Source organism: Pinus tabuliformis, chromosome Q, assembly GCF_031772625.1.
Source record: "Pinus tabuliformis cultivar Carrire ecotype Pingquan chromosome Q, CPIR1, whole genome shotgun sequence".
NCBI classification, from domain to species: domain Eukaryota; kingdom Viridiplantae; phylum Streptophyta; class Pinopsida; order Pinales; family Pinaceae; genus Pinus; species Pinus tabuliformis.
The window spans coordinates 861,664,512-861,684,508 of NC_142296.1; the positions used below are offsets into that span (position 1 = coordinate 861,664,512).

Genomic DNA, 19,997 nt, shown 5'->3' on the forward strand with positions numbered 1-19,997 from the left:
AATTTTCCTATCTCAAGGAAAATATGTGGTAATGATATTGGAAAGATTCAGTATGATGGACTGCAAGCCTGTGACTGCCTCGAGGATCTTAACTTTTAGATGTTATATGGTAGTGATGTCGGACCAGATTTGGGAAATGCCTTTGAGTTTCATAAACTCATTCGCGTTGATGTTCTCGGTGAACCTTCGTCTGAACATATGTTTTGCAGTTAGCATTGTGAGCTCATATTTGGTTGAGCCTCACTGGATTGATGCCAAGAATCTTCTGAGATATCTTCGTGGCACAATTACTAATGGATTGAGATACACTGCCGGAAATATGAAACTGCATGATTATTTGAATGCTAATTAGGCAAGTAGTGTGGAGGATCACTGGAGCACTTTTTAGTGTTGTTTCTCTTTGGATTCTGCTTCGATATAATGGATGAGTAGGAAGCAGAAGTTGGTTGCCATAAGCACCGTCGAGACTGGATACATATCTACGAGTATGATCTCGTATGAAGCTACCTGGTTGGGGAAGCTCTTCAGTGAGTTATTTGAACACATACCACTGTGATTCTCTGTAACAACCAGAGGTGGGATTCGATTATTGAGGAATCCCGTATTCGTCGATTGCTCCAGCAGATAGACATCATCTGGGATATGGTAAGTCAATGAGCAAGGAGGCTCCATTGCATTAAGATGATGTACAGGTCGATACACCTTGTCAAAGCCCCTAGGAAAGATCTAATCTGTGATATTCCCGAACGACTTGGAGTCGTCAAGAAACCCTTGTACAAGGGTCTTGCATGTTGCATACATTGAGCTCTGGGAGCTCTAAGGGCTTACAGTTCTTACTGGAGCAACATACGACCACAGGGTGACTCACCCTCCTCTGGTGGTGCGCACTGGAACAAGATGATTTGCTCTCTTGTGGGACAAGATGATTCGCTTTCTTGTGGAATAGGATGATTCACTCTCCTGTGTAGCAGGATTATTAGTTCTCCTGTGAGGCATGGATTGATGTGTTCTCCATGGCGATTGTAGCAGGATTGATGTGTTCTCCTGCGAAGCCTGGATTGATGTGTTCTCCATGGCGGCCTGGATTGATGTGTTCTCAATGGCGATTGTAGCAGGATTGATGTGTTCTCTTGTGAGGACAGGATTGATTAGTTCTCCTGTCGATGCATCCTACCCATGCAGTCTGGGACTCATGGGAAGTACCTCTCATCCGATCAATGAGCAGGGAAATGAAGTTAGGGACCATAGTAGTATCAATGGACACATCGTTGTATCTACCATACTCCCTACTCTAGGATGACCTCCACTGATATGGGATCAATGATATTGGTCTGGGACCAGTGGTAGGAGTTGTACCATACTATGACACTGACTTCGGGTTGGTTGAGACTAGTCTGGGACCAGTGGTACATACTCTGAGACTGACTTTGTGTCAGTGCAGTACTGGTCTGGGACCAGTGAGAGTGGTACATACTATGACGCTAACTTCGGGTCGGTTGATACTGGTTTGAGACTAGTGGTACACTCTTTGAGACTGCGATAATGGTTTGGGACCAGTAGTAGGAGTGGTACTTACTATGAAGCTGACTTCGGGTCGGTTGAGACTGGTCTGGGACCAGTGGAGTTGTACTCACTATGACGCTGACTTTGGGTTGGTTGAGACTGGTCTAGGACCAATGGTACATACTCTGAGACTGACTTTGAGTCAGTATGATACATCCTCGATCATTTCTTCTTCTTCATAATTCAGACAAAAGTAGAGCAGAACAGAACAAGGCAAGAGTAGAGCAGAACAGAACAATGCAAGAGCAGAGCAGAATAAGACAAAGCAGAACAAGCAGAATAGAGCAGAACAGGGCAAGGGACAAGCTGTACAGGGCAGTGGATTTGATGGATGAATAGTAACGATCGATAGACAGATTGCAGATGAAGTTATCCCTAGTTGAGAGGGAGTTAAAATTGGCAACTAGGGAAAAAATTCATGTGGGTCATCTTATTCATGGCTGATAATATTTTTATTAGATTCCTCTCGTCGATAGGTGTAGGATTGATATAAAGATCATCCGATTCCGATAAGTATTCATGGAGATATGAATTTATTTTGATTATGGAATTATTATCAAGCCGACCTACAACTCATGTAGGCTCAGAAGCCCAACAGTCGCATCTATTCAAACACCAACATTGTGTATAAATACAGGAGGACTTTTCCTCATTTGGACTCACTCATCTCATCACATCTCTCTCTCTCTACTGTGTAGAAAAGGGTCTCTCCCTCACACATTTGAAGCCGAACGCTGCTGAAACTGAAGCTGCAACTGCAGAAGTAAAGATTAACCTGCATGGACTAGAAGATCTCCTCATCTGAACTACGATGTAGGTTCATCTGAACCTTCTCTGAAAGCCGCAACTTTTGGTGGTGGAATCAAGTCAATCCGACGGACGGTTTGCAAGATATCGACTGCCCTAGTTTGAAGCCGGAAGCTGCTGAAACTGAAGCTGCAACTGCAGAAGTAAAGATTGACCTGCGTGGACTAGAGAATCTCCTCATCTGAACTGCGCTGTAGGTTCATCTGAACCTCCTCTGAAAGCCGCAACTTTTGGTGGTGGAATCAAGTCGATCTGACAGTCGGTTTGTGAGATATCATCTGCCCTAGTTTGATGATGAAGCTGCTAATGCTGATGTTGCTGATCTAGGGTTTTCCACTGCTGATATGAATCAGATTTATTGTACTATTTCTCTTTGCTGAATTATTGAAGATAAAAGAAGATTTGATCAAAGGGTTTCCCCACACATTGTGGGGTTTGTCCTTGGCTAGCCGCCACATCTTGTCTCTCTTGTCTTGGCTTGTTTTCTGTTGATCGTTTAATGTTCTATCTACACTTTACTTTATGTACATGTGATTGCTAATATGTGGAATATAATAAGAAAAAAAGGTAAATTGCTATAAGCGTAGAACATACCATAACTTAACACTTTTAGTCCTCCTCCCTTCTCCTTTTATTTCTTATGACCACCGCTCATTCATCTTTCATTGCCTTAGTTGTATGCCCCCTGTCTAATTATAATATGTGGCTCCTCATAGTGAATTAAAGAGGTAGTCACACTTATTATTGACACTCATCACTTTATAAGGTTGTAGGTGATACCAACTATATTACGTAGTCCTTTTGTTAATAAGTTTTATTTAATATTTTATTATATTATACCTCTTTTAATGTTTAACCTTTAGTTAAGAGTTACTATTTTTATAATAATATAACTCCCTTTAAACTTTTATAATTTAATTTAGAACTTTTGGATAATGTTTTATGGTTACCTATTGGAAATGACGACTCATACTAAAATACATATTCCAATATATTTTGCAAGTTAGATATTTATTTAATATCTTCAACAATTACATCTTTTATCCTATATTTGGAATTTCTTCATAATTTAATACTACTAGTGCAGTGCAGGCAATGTATGCATATGTAGCTATCATATGCATGCATTGTATGCATGCTAATAATTCACATTTTGTTTGTGCTAGTAGATGGGCCATAACATGCCATAACAGGATCTTCTTCCACCCATGTTGGTTCTTGTGTGACAACGATGGTTCCTTCCTATTCTACTTGAGTTGCAGTATTTTGTTCTCTTCCTCTTGGGGGTTGCTACATATGTAGGTCTCTTTTGCAACCACCTCGACATCTTTGTTGGAGCCCTACTTCCAACAATCTCCACATCATTATCATGGTTGTATTTTTCTCATTGGAGTTGCAACACTGTCTTCCTCTATCAGAAGAGTTGCAACAATTTCAACTTCTTCCTCTATGGGAGTGGCAGCATGGTATTCTTCCACTTTAGGAGTGCCAACAATTTCAACCTTTGGAATTTAAACCTCGAAATTTGCAACAGGGTTCTCTATATGTGGAGTTGCAGCAATTGCAGCTTCAGGTGGAGTTGAAACAATTGCTTCTTCGATCCAAACTCGGTCTGCCTTGTGCAATGCATGATCGACCAATAACTTTATGAGGTTATGATGTAGAGGGTGTCTCTGGGTCAGCCAAATCTCTCAACAAGTGTGATCATGGTTTATGTTATTGCTCAGATTCGCCCTAGAGAAAAAGTCTGAACCTCACCAAGGGAAGAGCCTGAGGCTACTAATAGGAAAACCACCAATTGTCACCTTGTTGACCTTTCCCCTCACTTGAGGGTTTTGGATGCGTGGTTTTCCTAGCCAAAGGGGGTTTCCCTACATTTCATTCTAATTCTAAGTTTGTCATTGGGTATAAGTGATGTATGACTTAGACTATATTGTTTATGCTTCCTTAAACTTGTGGTGTGATGATAACTTGTTTAACAATTATTCCAACAAAAGATCAACCGTATATTTCATTCAAATGAAATTTCAGCATAATAAAATATATGTTCATTCAATGATCAATCTCAAGATTTAAAAGGTAAATGCTTGATCAAGTAATGCACATTAACATTAATGGTTCCTGAGCAAGAAATGACTTGTAGAATGGGTGTGCCTAGTGCTATAGACTTCAGATATACTGACACAAGGCCAGTACAAGATAGTAATTGTTGAGCCTTTCCTTCTTTATATCTTACTTTTCACTCAACTTGCCACATATTTTCATACCACTACACCTCTACCTTGAGTTAAGAGTCATCAGAGCTATATAAATGTAGTAAAATATCCATTATAATCTCAAATCTATGTGTTTTTCTTTATGAAATTGACTTGATTAGGCATAAGCTACCGAATCATGTATATTACACAATTCCACTAATATTCTGCATATGAATGAATTCTAACTGAGGTACACACTCAAAATTTACAAAGTTCCAGTCTTTTGATAGTTAGTTGTCATTTTCAATTTCTCTTAGAATAAGAATTTGATTGCCTTTTAGAATAAGAGTTTGTTACTTGTTCACTAGAATAAAATTGCTTTCTCATTAGAATAGAACTTTACTGTTTTTTTTAAAATAGGATTTTACTGCTTTCTAGAATCTAGATTACAAGTGAACAATTGGATTTTCATAGAATAAATGGTTTCATAGAATAGATTTATTTTCATGTTCATTAGAATAGAATTTAGAATAGAATTTAGAATTAATAACTTTAAAAGCTTTCATAGCCTAGCGTCAAATAGAGTTGTCATTTCAAATCAGTAGATTAAAGAATTCCATTGCTTTCTAGATCAGACTTTACTGCTTTCGATAGATTAGATTTTATTTCATCCTGCTTTAGAGACTGTTGTGTGTACTGATTTTAGATGTCATTTCATAGATAGAACTTGATTTAGAGTACTGCAATTTCATTTCAAATAGATTAGATTTCTTTCAAATCAAAAGTTAATTCCCTAGCATATATAGTGCAAGTGTGCTTCACAAGAATACTAACCAGATAGAACTTGATTTAGAGTACTGCAGTTTCATTTCAAATAGATTAGGTTTCTTTTAAATCAAAAGTTAATTCCCTAGCATATATAGTGCAAGTGTGCTTCACAAGGATACTAACCGGAGAATGGCGGAAAATTAATATTTTATTAAAAGGCGACAAAATCCATTTAGTGGAAAGTGGCCCCCACTAAAAAAATATTATGAGAAGGTGAATCTAGAAGGAGGCTCAAAGAGAAATTATAAAAAGGGGAGAAGAGCTCATTGATGGATCATCCCAAATGACCATTTTGCATTTGCAGCTGAAGAAAATCTCAAGAGAGTTCAACTAGAGCATCTCAAGGGAGATCCTCAACCCAACTTCGGTAGAATTAATTGCTACCCTAGTTGGTTCTTCCATCTTCGATGGACATCACTTTCCACCCTAGTGGAATTCTTCTTGTTCATTTCTAGAGATATCATCATATTTGTTGTAGGAGAGTTTGGGAATTTTGATTATAAATTGGTTGTAGGTGTAGAGAAGCCCAAGGGCTGATTTTATCTCCATCTAGTAGGTCGAGCATCAAGGGTTTAAAGGCTAAATTCTGGGCACAAGTATCAATATAGAATTTCATCCATTTTCTATCAAGATTAGTGGGCCGAATTTCTTCTTCAAACCAGGGTTGAGCTGTTCTCTTTCTCCAGGGCCAAGTGGGTATAAACTGTGAAGGCCGAAGTTCTTTTCTAGTGGGCAGAGGGCTAGAATTTCACACAAAATTTTAAGAAGAATCCCTTTCTGTAAGGACTGTTGTTAAGATTCAACTAGATGGACAAATTTCTTGTAAAATTCAACTAGATGGACAAATTTCTTGTAGAGAAGCCCAAGGGCTGATTTTATCTCCATCTAGTAGGTCGAGCATCAAAGGTTTAAAGGCTAAATTCTGGGCACAAGTATCAATATAGAATTTCATCCATTTTCTATCAAGATTAGTGGGCCGAATTTCTTCTTCAAACCGGGGTTGAGCTGTTCTCTTTCTCCAGGGCCAAGTGGGTATAAACTGTGAAGGCTGAAGTTCTTTTCTAGTGGGCACACAACTGCATAGTGTCCCATCTTTTGACAATTCCAACACTTCACCTTGGAATAGTCCTTCTGTGAGTTACCCTGTTTATCTTTACCTTTGCCTTTGCCCCCACCACCGCTTGTGGAAGCCTGCTTCTTCCCTTTGCCTTTCTTGCCTCCTGCCACCAGTGCTACGTCCTCATCCTGCTCAACTGGCTTGGCTGCCCCAAGCTGTCCTTTCCTGATCTCTGTCTGAATACAATCATCCCAAAACCTCTCCCATGTGGGAAGGGTCTCACGTGCACAAACCCCATCAGCAAAGTTCAACCATGAACGGGGGAGGCCATTCACTGCAATACGCACCAACTCAGTGGATGGAATGGCCTCTCCAATCGCTGCCAACTCATCTCTCACATTGGTAATCTTTGTGAGATATCCAGCTGCACTATCATTCCCCATCTTAATGTTCTTCAGCTTCTCCTTCAGGACCATCTTCCGGTTCTCATTGGTACTCTGGTAGAGATTGGACAATGCTGTCCACATCTCATGGGCATTGCTCTTTCCTCTCACATGAGGAATGCAATGGTCTTTGATTCCGTCTAGAATCAGCCTCTTACCCTTATTGTTCTTCTTTTTATACTCAGCCAACTGAGTAACATCAGTGGGCACAACAACAGGGTTCTGTGCGGTATGCACCATGATATCCCAGACTTCTGCCTCCTCAAAGATACTCTGCATTCTCTCCTTCCAAACGCTGTAATTTATATGCCCATCCAGCCTATCCTCCACCCTCAATCCCAATGACATCCTGCTGTCCTAAAACTGAAAAATAGCACTGCTGTAGTAAAGATAAAACTGCTGTTTATGAAAAAATCAGCTTGCTGGAATTTTCTGAGTGAAAAATCAGCAACTGTAATTTTTCCTTTTTGCTGTCCCAAACTGCCCTTCAGCACTCAAGCTCTGATACCATGTAAAAATTTCTGTTTTCCCACCCCGGTTTTCAGTTTCTCCTTATTTCTCCCATGTAGTTAAATGCCCATTCCCATAACCATACATTTAACAGACTGAAAAAAAAATAAATATTGCTGAAAACACAAATTCTGGAAATTTTTCAGAATGCTGGAAATTGCAGAATTAAAAATCAGCAATTAAAATCAGCCATTAAAACACATTAAAACACTGATATTTTTGGTCAACTTGACCCTGGAAAAACCCCCTACAACTCTTGGGGAAAACCAGTTTGAGAGCTCTTCTTTATTTCTGAAAATTGTCTTTTTACAGTGAGAATTATTCAGCAAAAAATCAGCAAGAAAATTTACAACTTATCTCCTTTCCCGTGCCTCACAGCAATCTGGAAATTACAGCAAACAGGACAGCAATAAATGCTGTACGACCTCCATTTTGTGTGCAGAAAAATCAGCAAACTGCTCCTCGATTTTTGTGCAAAAATCTGCCTTTCACTATGTGCTGAATCAGCTGTACAAATCTGCTCAACTGCTGCCTTGGAATGTGTGCCAAGCTGCTGTCTCCTTCTCCTCCCTGCTCAGAAATCTCTCTTGCTCTCTTGCTCTCCTTCTCCCAATCTGCTCATGAAAGAATGAATGACCTTTTCCTCCTTTTCCTCCTTTAATATAACTCCAAGTGACTTTTGGGTGATCCAAGTGACTTTTGGGTGATCTCTAAATCCAATGGCTGAAATAGATTTAGATCAATGGTTGAGATTAAATGCTCATTTAAATCTCACTTTCTATTTTTTAATTCACCCCACTTTAATAAAGACCCACTTAGTCATTTATTTCCAAAGTCACTTTTCCTTTCTAATTTTTCATTGACTTTATAAAAGTCACTTTAAAATTAGACTTAATAACTTTATCACTTAAAGTCACTTTTAAATTAGATTTAACTTTATAAAATTATAAAGTCACTTTAGGAGAAAAATTAAATTCTTTTGGACACTTTTCCCTAGGCCAAAGATCAAAGCCTAAGGGAACCACCTGTCCTCCGGTACCAAATTTCAACATGTGTTAAATTCGGTTGTCTACCTCAAATTTTTAATAGAAATTTTATTATGTGTTCAGGGACCATTACAATGTTAAGGACGTATGAGCGACGACGACGTGACCAGGCAGCATCACCACCATTAATGCCGCCACCGTCGCCATCATCATCCCCATCACAATCATCACCACCTAGACCGTTATCAACATCAAACGCCCCAGCGCCAGAGTTGACTGTGATAATGAACTCTTTGGAAGCCTTATTGGAGACATTAAAGGAATCAACTAAGGCTAAAACCAAAGAAGAATTTCAGCATGTAGCCACCAGTTCAGCAGAACCAAATAATTATGAGCCCAGAAGACCGAGAGAAGACATTTCCAGGGAGCTTCAGAAAATTAGACTCCCAGAATTCTCAGGAGGTCGAGCAGGTGAACGCGCTGAAGCATGGTTAGAAGGAATGAACAGATGCTTTAGGTTAAGAGAATATTCTTCTTCGGCAAAAACAAAAATTGCCGTGTTTCAATTAAAGGAGAGTGCCTTAATTTGGTGGGGAAATCTGGAGAAGCAGCTGCACCTTACATCGGATAATGTCCCTTGGGAACTGTTTGAGGAAAGGTTCCGTGCAAAGTATTTACCTCCATACTTTCAACAACAGCAAGCGAGAGCGTTTCATACATTAATTCAGGGAAATAAAACGGTGGAAGAGTACGAGATTAGGTTTATGGAGCTTGTAAAATACATTCACTACTTAGATTCTGATGAACGTCAAGCTGAACGCTTCATATTTGGGTTAAATCCTCGCATTAGAGCCTTGGTAAGCATGTGGAAACCGTCATCAGTAGCCGAGGCGGTTGAGTGTGGTCGTTATGCAGAAGAGCACCTAGGAATCAGAAAAGAGATAGGGCTAGCAGAACCTTTACAATCAGGATTTCCTGGAAAGACTCCTCGAAACTTTATCAACGGAGGTAGCTCAAGGCCACCTTACGATAACAGGTCTACCTCTAGAAATATAGTAACAGGAGCTCCCATGGCAGTAAACACTATAGCCTCGGAATCATCAAACGCTAGGTCATGGTCATCTCAAGGGACTGCCAGCAGAGGTAGAAATTCGAGAGAAATTAGCATGCGAGGACGAAGCTCGTTCTCTAGAAATTCACGTCTTGAGTCAAGAGGATCAATGCCGCTAAATTGTTGGGGATGTGGGGGACCGCATTTTCAACGGGATTGCCCTGAAGCTTCGTCGAATATGTCGCATAGGACTGGAGAGGGACCAATATCAAACAATCAAGATAATCATAGAATTCATGCAGTAACCAGCAACGACCGAGCAGCGCATCAACCCACTATAGCGGGATCTTCAGGTATGGAACAAGGGAATCGTAATGATCGAACCATTGCGTATACTGGGACGTAGGGTTCGATAGCTGAGGAACTGCCTGGTGGACCAAGTTAGGGTCCATTGGGACAAGTATAGCCCTGAATCAGCAACTTGGGAAAATACAGAGGACATATGTCAAGTTACCCTAATCTATGTCAATTTTGAAGAACTTTAAACTATGTTTAGTATATATTTACTTCACTACAATCAGAGACTCAGGAACTTTTTGAATGATTATGGATAAACGTGAAATTTTGTGGCATAATACATGTTTAATTCCTGCTGGTACATGGATACCAAAACAATATATATGGTTCATTTTACTAAATTATAGTTGTCGAAGTAAAGTTAAGACATTTGAATGATTTTACTTCTGATAGAAATTAAGATATTATAGATCTGATTTATTTATACATGTCAATATGATCAATGGGATAGAAATCAGGAAGTGAATACATTCTAGATGAAAGTCAAAAGACATGCATGGAATATGGAAAAATATGTTGTACTGTAGTATCATAAATGAATTAATAAGGGAATAATATGTGAGTTATTTTGAATATGCTGATGCACATTTTACGGATGCATGGGTAAGTGTATGATTGCAGGTAATAGACAGTTACCGGGATGACCACGTGATGACAGAACCTCAGAACAATTAAAACTCCAAGTGATTCTATGATAGGGTGTTAGCCCTATGTTCTATTGGGAGGGGTGGAGGTGTTGCCCATCGTTTATCCTCCGAACCCTGGAGTCATGGGAGGACTGTGTGAACCACGCTCCCCTAGACGTGTGATAATGACTGCCAGATGCCTACTGGGAATTAGGTTGGTATAACCGACGCTGTCCCCTTAGAGTTTATGAATGGCCGAGTCAGTAAAACTGACGCCATGGCATACTCTAGTAGAGGACGGATAGGATGGGAGCGGAAGAGATTAGGAAGGATAGGATGATTTTAGAATAGCTTGGGAACTTGGATAGGGTAAAATTTATCCATCAAAATCATAAACTTAAAACTCTAACTTCGGGACGAAGTTTTTCTAAGGGGGAGTGTATGTAACGACCCCTCTATAATAATTAAAGTTCTAAACTTTATATGAATAAACTTCATACAAAAAAAAAAAAATATAATATAAAATAAAAATAAACATAAAACAAACTTTATAATAAATATAAAAATTTAAACTTTATATCAAAAATTTAATTTAAAACTTATATAAAAAAGGGACACATGAATCAAACCTTGTTATATAATCAAAATGCATATATGAACAATATGATAAAACAGATTAATGAAGCGTGAACAGATTAATGAAGCATGACTGATCAGTACAAATATCTGATGGTCTCGAATGCATGCAAGGCGTGTCATGAGGAGGGAAGGCGGTGGTTGCAGGTAGGAGGGCGGCCACCGCCACGCCGTAGTTAAAACAGGGAGAATTGAACCGAGAAGGAGGGGGAGAAGACAGGTGCAACCAGAGGAGGATTTGAGCAGTGAGGGAGATTTTGCCATCAGAAGAGCTATAATCAGTATGAGGTTCTGGGCACTGGGGACGGTAAGCCTCTGTGGGAAGCTTATTGGATTGAGCAACCAGGCTTTGCTCAGTCTAGGCTGGGTGGAATTGGTTTCCCCGTAATTGGCATCAGCAGCAACCACAACACCATCAACATTACCAGAGCAACACCATAGCTAGCAGCAGTTCAGGTAGGTCTCCAAATTCTTTTACTGTATTCCGATTCAGTTTTGTTCTTACTGCATATAGTTCTGGTTATCTCTGAATTTCAGTTTATGGTCGTTAAACCTCTGCACTCTAGCACTGCCTTGTTGCTCCATTGCATCTTTCTTCGACTCGACATTTGTCATCCTAATATTGTCATTCAGGGCTCTCGTAGCCGGATATGATCCGAGAGTTTGGGCACCTCAAGGATCCTGCCCCTCATATGTTGTAGTTCTCATGACTACAGCTCGATGTCACCCCACCTCTTCTCTAGAGGTGCATGAGCACTCATGGCACATTTGTCATCGATCTCAACTTCTTTCTCCGCCTTAGCCGGAGTTGCCTTGGAGTCGGAAGCCTCTCCCTTGTTCTTCTTCCTGGGACACTGGGATGCGTAATGACCCAGCTCCGCACATTGGAAGCACTTCACCTTGGAGATGTCTTTCTTGAATATTCTTCCTCTTCCCCTGCTGTCCAGCAGATGCCAGAGCCGCATCCTCCTTCTCCACTTTCTTGATTCGACTTGCCTTCCCGCTATTTCCCGCCTTGGTCAACCGTCTGATCTCTTCTTGGTAAAGAGATGCCCACATCTCTTCTCATCCTGGAAGAGTAGCTCTTCCCAAAATGCCTTACATAAATGTCTCCTAATCCTCGGAGACTGCATTCAGGTCGGTCCTCACCATGAACTATTGATTCGGCATGGCCCCTATGGAAGTAAGTTGGTCACAAATCACCTGCAATCTGAGGAGGTATAGATCTATCTGCTCCCCCTTCTGCATCTGATACGACCGCAACTGATTCTCCAATAGCATCTTCCGTTGCACGGAAGTGCACTGATACAATGTCGTCAAAGTATCCCACATCTCCCTTGCTGTATTCTTTTCGACAATATGTTGTACGACATGATCCTTGACCCCATAAAGGATTATGCACTTTTCCCTCTCCATTTCATCCTCATACTTCTCATTATCAGCTGGGTCAACTCTGATAGCGACGGTTCTCAAGGCGAAGGCCTTGATGCAATGTTTATCCAAGACTGACAGGATCCTGGCCTTCTAGATGACAAAGTTGGACGCCCCATCCAACCTGTCCTGATCCCTCAATCCGTTCACTGCCATCTCCGCTCCTCTTTGGACTCCCTTCGAATTTCGACTTACCTCCTAGAAATCTCCCTCTAAGTCCTGATTTCCCTGCTGGAAATCTTCCCGCCAAATGTTGAACTGCTCCTCTCCAATCCTCTTTGCAATTGCAACTCGGATTTGGACTTCTTGGCTAGAAATCCGTCAAGGCAACGACTCCCTCTACCTTCTTTCGGTTTCGTTAGGTACTGTTCTGCTCTGACAGAAACAACACCCCACTAGCTTCCCAATCCACAATCTGCCCACAGCTACCTAGGCCCCGATAACTGAAGAAACTGAGCCTTCTAGCTATGCGCAATCTTGACAAAGGCTAAATCGCTCCTCTGGCCAACTGAGTCAAGCCTACCTGGCTAAGTAGGATGATGTGGCTCTTCGTGAGCCTCTTCCGCCTCTCTCTACCTCTGCGCTGACCCTCTCTTTGGTTTGAAAATGATGACAAAGACCCTCTTCATCACTCCTTCTCTGCTGCCTTCTGCTTAGGAGCAACTCTATCTCTCGGGACAGCTACTACTGTTGCAAATTTCTAATATTGTTGATGCCTTCAGTCGTCCTGTGATCTGCAATGCTCTGATACCATGTTGAAATTTCTAAGTCTAACACATTAGAAATCCCTACTGCATTATCTGGTTTATTTCACCTACTTGTTTATTCCATTAACAAGTTGTTTATACATATAAATACTGAAAATAAACAGAAATGCAACCTTAACTCATATACAGATCAACCACTGAAATACTAGACAAACACACAAGGGACACCGTTATTTTTGGACAATCATCCCTAGAAAAACCCAATACGGGAAAACCGGTGCAACAGTTCTAAGGGTTTTATTATTATGCAGATTCCTTGAGTACAACGAGGGTGCCAAACTGGCTCACCCAACAGAGATTGTTACATGGCACTAATACCTCTTCTCGGAGACAGATATTCAGCTAGTCTGCCCCACGAAAATCCTTCCGGTGCTTCTCCTAGGCTTTGCGTCAGCCCTGCTAGCCTCAATGTAGCTCCTGAACCCTCTGCGTCAACCTTCTGCTTCTCTGTGTCAGCTCTCTGGCCTTGTGCATCACCCATGCAAGCCCCTAAGCCTCTGCGCAGTCTCTAGCTGCCTCTGCGTGGCTCTTGTTGCCTCTGCGTAGCTCTGGTTGTCTTTGCATCAACCTCTCCAGTCACTGCGCCGACCCTCAGGCATTATCCCTGCCTCTCTGCTATGTAATCACTGCCCCTCGCCGCAACAGATCACTTGTTCGAATTTTCTCAGCAAGCCCCGCTCCAGAAAATCGAACTCACTGATCAATCTTGGTGTGTCTCCAAGTAACCTTCAAGCCTCCTCTTATAATTTTCCTGTTGAGTCTTCAATGGTCGAGATTAAGTCTCTAATCAACGGCTAAGATTAGATTTGGCTTGATCCATGTCATTTAGAACATTCGCACCTAGTTTTATATTAATACCCATTAATATTTTAATTTTGCTAAGTTTAGACTTAGGAACCCCATTAAAATATTAATTATTTTAATATCTCTCTAATCGGGTGGAATTTCCCCAAACCATTTCCGAGTCTTGGAGATCTCATGTGCTTTAGCCTCTCCACCAATTTTCATGGCTAGAGCACATTTGGTGCTACCACAAATCAACATAAATTACTTGTGCAAATTTAATGGCTTTGCATGTGTTTCAGATTGTCCATTACATGCTTGCAAAATTGTTAAAAATATGTTTGTTGTAGCTATCTCTCACTTTAGAATAGAATAGCATGCAAACTATTTGTGAAAAGTTTGCTACAGGAAAGGACCAAAAATTAAAGAAATTTAGTTCAAAATTTGAGCTCAATACATTACACATTCTAATAAATAAGCAATTATACATGGAAATTTTCAACCATTAACTTTTTCAATAGAGCAATAGAGATCACAATAAAACAATGAGACAAGAGACACCAAAATTTTGGTCAATGACCAACGCAAAACCCCATATGGGGAAAAATCTGGTAATCTTTCATTATGAGAGAGAATTCAATTCATCAAAATGTACATCGGAATATTCCAGTCAAAATTCCAATCTCTGACCTCAATAAATTCCAAGTCAAACTAGTCAAATGAGTGAAAAAAGTGAACGCACTGTCCAAGTCAAAGTCTGCAACAGAGGGGCTGAATTTCGGCTTAAGGTAGTTGGTCACAAGGGGCTGAAAATGGTGAAATCACAATCTACAAATCACAATCAAAGTCTCGGTCAAATCACAGAAGTTGACCTGTGGTCAACTCTCGGTCAATGAGCCACAACAGGAGCAAATCTTTAGTCAACCACAATCAACGAACCACTGATAATTTTGGCCTCCAAGATCAGCGAAAAGTTTGGTCAAACATCAACAGATAATCCCAAGTCAATGTTGGTCAAACATAAGTCAAATAGTTGGTCAACACATAATGAATCTTCTTCTCCTCCTCACACGTGTGAACAAAACTCCTTGCGTTGGTCGAATGTGATGTGATGGATGGATGCCAAATGAGGTCAATCAAATGCCAATTTATATTACTGCTAGGAGATGGGTTTTTACCATAGGGTCAACCCCTTCATATGGTGGGGCCAACTTGTGCAAATGAGGCTGACTTGGTTAACATAAAAATATATAATTTCTCTTTTATTTTGCCAATGAAAATACTGACCGAAGCTACCAATTTTCAGCAATTGATTAATGGTTTTGATACTAAATTGTAAGAAAAAGTGAAATAATGATTCACCCCTCCCTCATTTATTTCCAACACATTTCCATCGATGGTCTGTATTATTAATTGGTTGTTATATCACTGACCAGATCATATTTTTTGTTATCATATTCATTCCTACCTCTTCCATCTACTTGATTTAGGCATTGGTCTACTTATTTGTGGGACACCGCCCATGGCATTTAGTGGGATTTGGCCTAAATCCAGAGGAATATGCTGAGGTGACAATGGGTGTACTCTTAATAGTGCTCACCATGTAGCAATCTTGGTTGAACCTTGCCACCGTTGCTAAATTGAGTTGTAACACCTCTCATAGTCTTTCAATAGGAGTTGGAATTAAAAAGTGGGGAGTCATGTCGAGGTGATGGTGGGCACTTGTCCTATGTGGTACAAATTACAACCTTAGCCTCTCGTAAAAACCTTGATGAAATTGTTGTTTTGGGTAGTAACAAGTACTATATTGGATTTTACGTTTTTATTCTCTTTATTTCTCTATTGTGTAAACACCAATTTTCACAAGATGAAATCCTGTGAAGTGTGATAATATTTTGTGCATATATGCGGATTATTATGTCTTCAAGAAATGTAAACTACTAGATTACCTCCATGTGTGTTTATGAAATACACATTTGAGAATTAAAAAATAATATTACTCCAGTTTATACACCAAATATTGTTGTTATTCATATGCAGTATGTGATATTCCCACTTAACAAGGTTAGTAAGTGAAATATCAATTTTGACCAATTTTGTCAATTTTTGAATAACAACTTAGGAAAAGTGGGTTGTTGGGTCCCACTTGCGATTTTGAGGTGAAAGGAGGCTCCAACATAAGGAAAAAGGAAAAATCGATTTGCTAGTGGACGGTGGGGTACACCCCAAAGAGAAATACGGCCCCCTTGGCTAATACGCTCTCATGGAGGGAAGAGAGTTGGGGAAATCGAGGGATGGGGCCCACATGACGAAATTGGATGCTCGATGAATAAAATAGGAGGTGCACTCTTCATTTTTGGATCTTTGATCATTTGACATTCACACTTGACTAGCACGCTTGAGCTAAGAGCTAAGTCTGCATGTGTTGTTGAGCACACGGGATTTTTATGCGAGAATCTCACCCTACCTTCGATGGACTTCGAGTGCCAACCCAAGGAGCTGACTTGCATCACATTTGATTTTATTGTAGAGCTTTGCAAGCGAATTCGTGGAGCTGGTTCAACAGGTTTGAGGTAGGAAAGAGGAATACATACATTTGGAAGAGCTGGTTGTGGAGCCGAAAATTTGTTGGACTTTCGGGGACAACCTAAGGCCATCATCTGCTGAAGATTTGGAGTGTTTCCGAGGCTCCATTTTGTGTGAGACTGTTGTGCCAAGCTGTGACCACCAGGGATTATGTGGGTCTGCGTAATGGTACCTTCGTACCACACATGGGAGCTTGGGAGAAGGAGGCGTTGAGGGCTGAAACTTGTGGGGTCATTTCGGAAGGGAATTTGCTGAGTGTTGCAGCCATTTTGGGGACCATCAACAGTGATATTTTTAGGAGGGTCGATATACCCAGCAACTAGAGGAGTGAGTGGAAATTGGGCCGAATTTCAGACGTCACCATTTGGCTAAACCCTTTTTTGGTTTTGGTGGGTTATTGGTGGGGATACCGGGGTTAATTTCCCGGAATTTTCTGAGCACTAGAGGAGGACCTAGCAACTATTTCTTGCAGCTAGCAGTGCAGTTTTGTAATGATCCTTAATAGGAATACAAGTGATAACAAGCAAATAATACATGCAACAAATTACAAAAATGAAATATTCAGCAAACACCCATATAAACGCTGCAAATGGAGAACTTCTGAGCCATTTTATTATATTTTTGCAAGTCAAATACAATAGATGATGGAATGGTGCACCTGGGTTTGTCTGAAAGGACAAGCAAGACCAAACCCAGGTAGGAAAATCGCTGAGCTGAAGGCTGCCTAGCTGCTGCACCAATCTGCACTGCACTGCCTAGAAACCACTGCTCTACCGAAGTTTGAATGGCCAGAAGGTGCACTGAAACTGCCCAGAAATTTATATGCTTTTAACCTCGGACTCCTTGGCCAAAACCCACAAAAACTCGAAAATGGTTTGGCCTGATTTGGACTTCCCAAAATCGGTCCCCAAAGGCACTATTCAATCCCCAACTATTCTACATTGTTTTCTGCAAATATATGGCTTAAAACCTCACCTTCGGTGCTCAGAAGATTATGAAACTTTAAATTTGGGATCCTTGTCAAAAACCCAGAAAGGATTTTGGCTGGTTTAGACTTCTGATTTTCGACCCCCTTGGAGCCTCACCTCAGCTCTAGCTGCCAATTTCGACTTGGTGGAAATTGCCTGTAAATCCACCTGCAAACTTCTCCAAAATGCTGAGTTCAACCATGCTATCCAATCCCTGACTCCCCGGATGATCTCTTGGCCCAACTCAACTGCTCCCAAGTACCACGAAAATCTGTTGTGTGGCCTCTGCGCTATCCCCCAGCCCAATAGTTCAAATTGCTGAAATGTTGGCTCAGCTGGCTGTAAAACCCAACAAGAACGCTGGTCTAATGCTGCTATCTCATCTACCTAACTCCCAGACAAGCAATCAGATCTTTTATTGCCTCAATCTCCCTTTGTGTGTTTCCTGGTTGCCCAAAATTACGCACTTCTTGCTCTGTGCTGGTTGGTGGTGCTATGTCAGTGCCTCGGAACTCTTGAAATCCTTGTAGAATTGCCTCTCTAGGGTGGGCACGGATGGTCCCTCAAAGTAGAGGTGAATCTCCCGCTTGAGAGATTCGTGGCTAAACAGCCGGTTGACTCAGCTAAACAACAGAGTGAACAGTCAAGTGATTTCGTTTGCAAGATGTATGAATGAATCCAAAAATGAGAGTTTCTCCCTCCTTATAACTCCTTGGGCCTCCCTTGCCTCACGTGGGCCCCTCCATCCACCTATTCGACTTTCCCTCCAAGCTATTTGAATGGGCCAATTTGAATTCCCATGTGGGTGGCCCCCACATTCCACTAGCAACCAAAATTGTCTAGCAGCTTCCTGTTACAAATGTGTTTGAGAAGGTACATGACAAGTTTCTGGGTCCAGCACAGAGCTTTTGTGGGGGACATTTTCCTAGTGATTGAGTGGTTGATTTCATCACCTGGGTCTTGTTAGCTTGCCTTGAGCAAGCCCAGGTGCATATATTCTGATCTCGTATTGTACCCCTTATTTATCATAATAAAATGGCTCAGTTCTGCGTAGATCTTGGAGTTTTTCTGGGTGTTTAATATTGTGTGTAAATGTGTGTGTGTTTTGCTATGCATGCTTGTTTATCACTGTTAATTTTCCTTAGGGATATTACACAGTAGCAATGAAAGAAATTTTATTGAAGGAAAGCTATTGCAGATTTACTTAATGATATTATTCATAGTAGTATACCAGTGGATCACTGAATCTAAAGATGCAAGCAACCTGCAGTAACGTCTCTTTATTTGAACTCGTGCATCAGTTAACAATTTGCAAACTTAGGAATATAAAGTTAAATTGACTAGTTAGATCTTAAAGTAGAATTCATCTTGGGAGCTTCTTTCTTTCTAAATAACATTAATTTTCAACCATTTAATGTTGTGTCATTTTCTTCTTGTTTTCTGCTACTTCTGAAATTTCCATCTTTGATTATTTTGGGGGTTTAGTTTCTTTGACTGAAGTGGTTTTTACTATTGACTCTTATCTGATCTTTCCCTTCCCTCTTATTTTATGAAGGAACAGACCCAAGGTCATTTTTCTGTCCCGTAGTTTAGAAAGAATAAAATGAAAATTTTAAACTAAAAGATCCCATGTCTGTTGCATGAGATAGCCAGGGAGCATTACTGCGGAAACAGCTGGAATTTTCAAGCTGATGGAGAAGGGAGTATCTCAAGTGAGTTTGTTATTATAATATTCTTTTCATGGACTGTGTTGTGCCAAGTAATTATGACATTTTTGCAATTCTTCTTCTATTCTTCATCTACATTGGATTTTGATACAAGCAACAAATAAATGTTTCTGTATGTATGAAACTAAACAAATGTTCCTGAATGCAGGAAACTGTATCATTAGTGGTGCTGATTGAGTTCCCTCTAGAAGTTGTTTTTGCAATCTTTGCAGGGCGTTGGGCCAGCAACGGTCGCCCATTTTCACCTTGGTTGTTTGGTTATTTCCTAAGGCTAGGAATGGCAGCCGTCACAACTTTCTTGGTTGTGGCATTTCCTACTGGTGCAACATTCCAAGATGCACCATTTTTCTATTTTTCTATTGTCTTGGCAGGCATCACAACGTCATTTTCATCTACATTGATGTTTGTGTCCCAGGTAAAGTTTCTAAAACTACTAAAATGATCTTGTTAGCAGCCATTCCATGAAGTGCTTTAGCTGTTTATGTATCTGACTTGTTTGTGCTCTTGCCTTGTTTCTTCTTTAGATTTAGCTTTTTGAAAGCATTATCATGTGCAAAATAATGAATGGATACAAGTTCTTGACTGTTTCCACATCTAGCAAAGTAAATCTAGGGCATTATAAATTATCATTTGAAAGGTCTGAAGTTAGAATGGTGTACAGAAATGGAATCAC

The 19,997-nt window shown here is 40.5% G+C and overlaps 1 protein-coding gene across 7 annotated transcripts in view; it reads left to right on the forward strand.

Moving 5' to 3' along the window:
- Positions 1–19,997, forward strand: part of LOC149222262 (putative membrane protein YBR220C) — a 464,638-nt gene that overhangs the window by 320,754 nt on the left and 123,887 nt on the right. For 5 of the 7 annotated variants that reach the window (XM_089385339.1, XM_089385337.1, XM_089385336.1 and 2 more), the window contains 2 exons: positions 19,247–19,309; positions 19,473–19,739. The exons of 1 other annotated variant lie outside the window; for it this stretch is intronic. In XM_089385339.1, the coding sequence (XP_089241465.1) occupies positions 19,247–19,309; positions 19,473–19,739 (330 nt within the window). The remainder of the gene's footprint in view (positions 1–19,246; positions 19,310–19,472; positions 19,740–19,997) is intronic. One more of the 7 variants, XM_089385342.1, reaches the window with a different exon arrangement.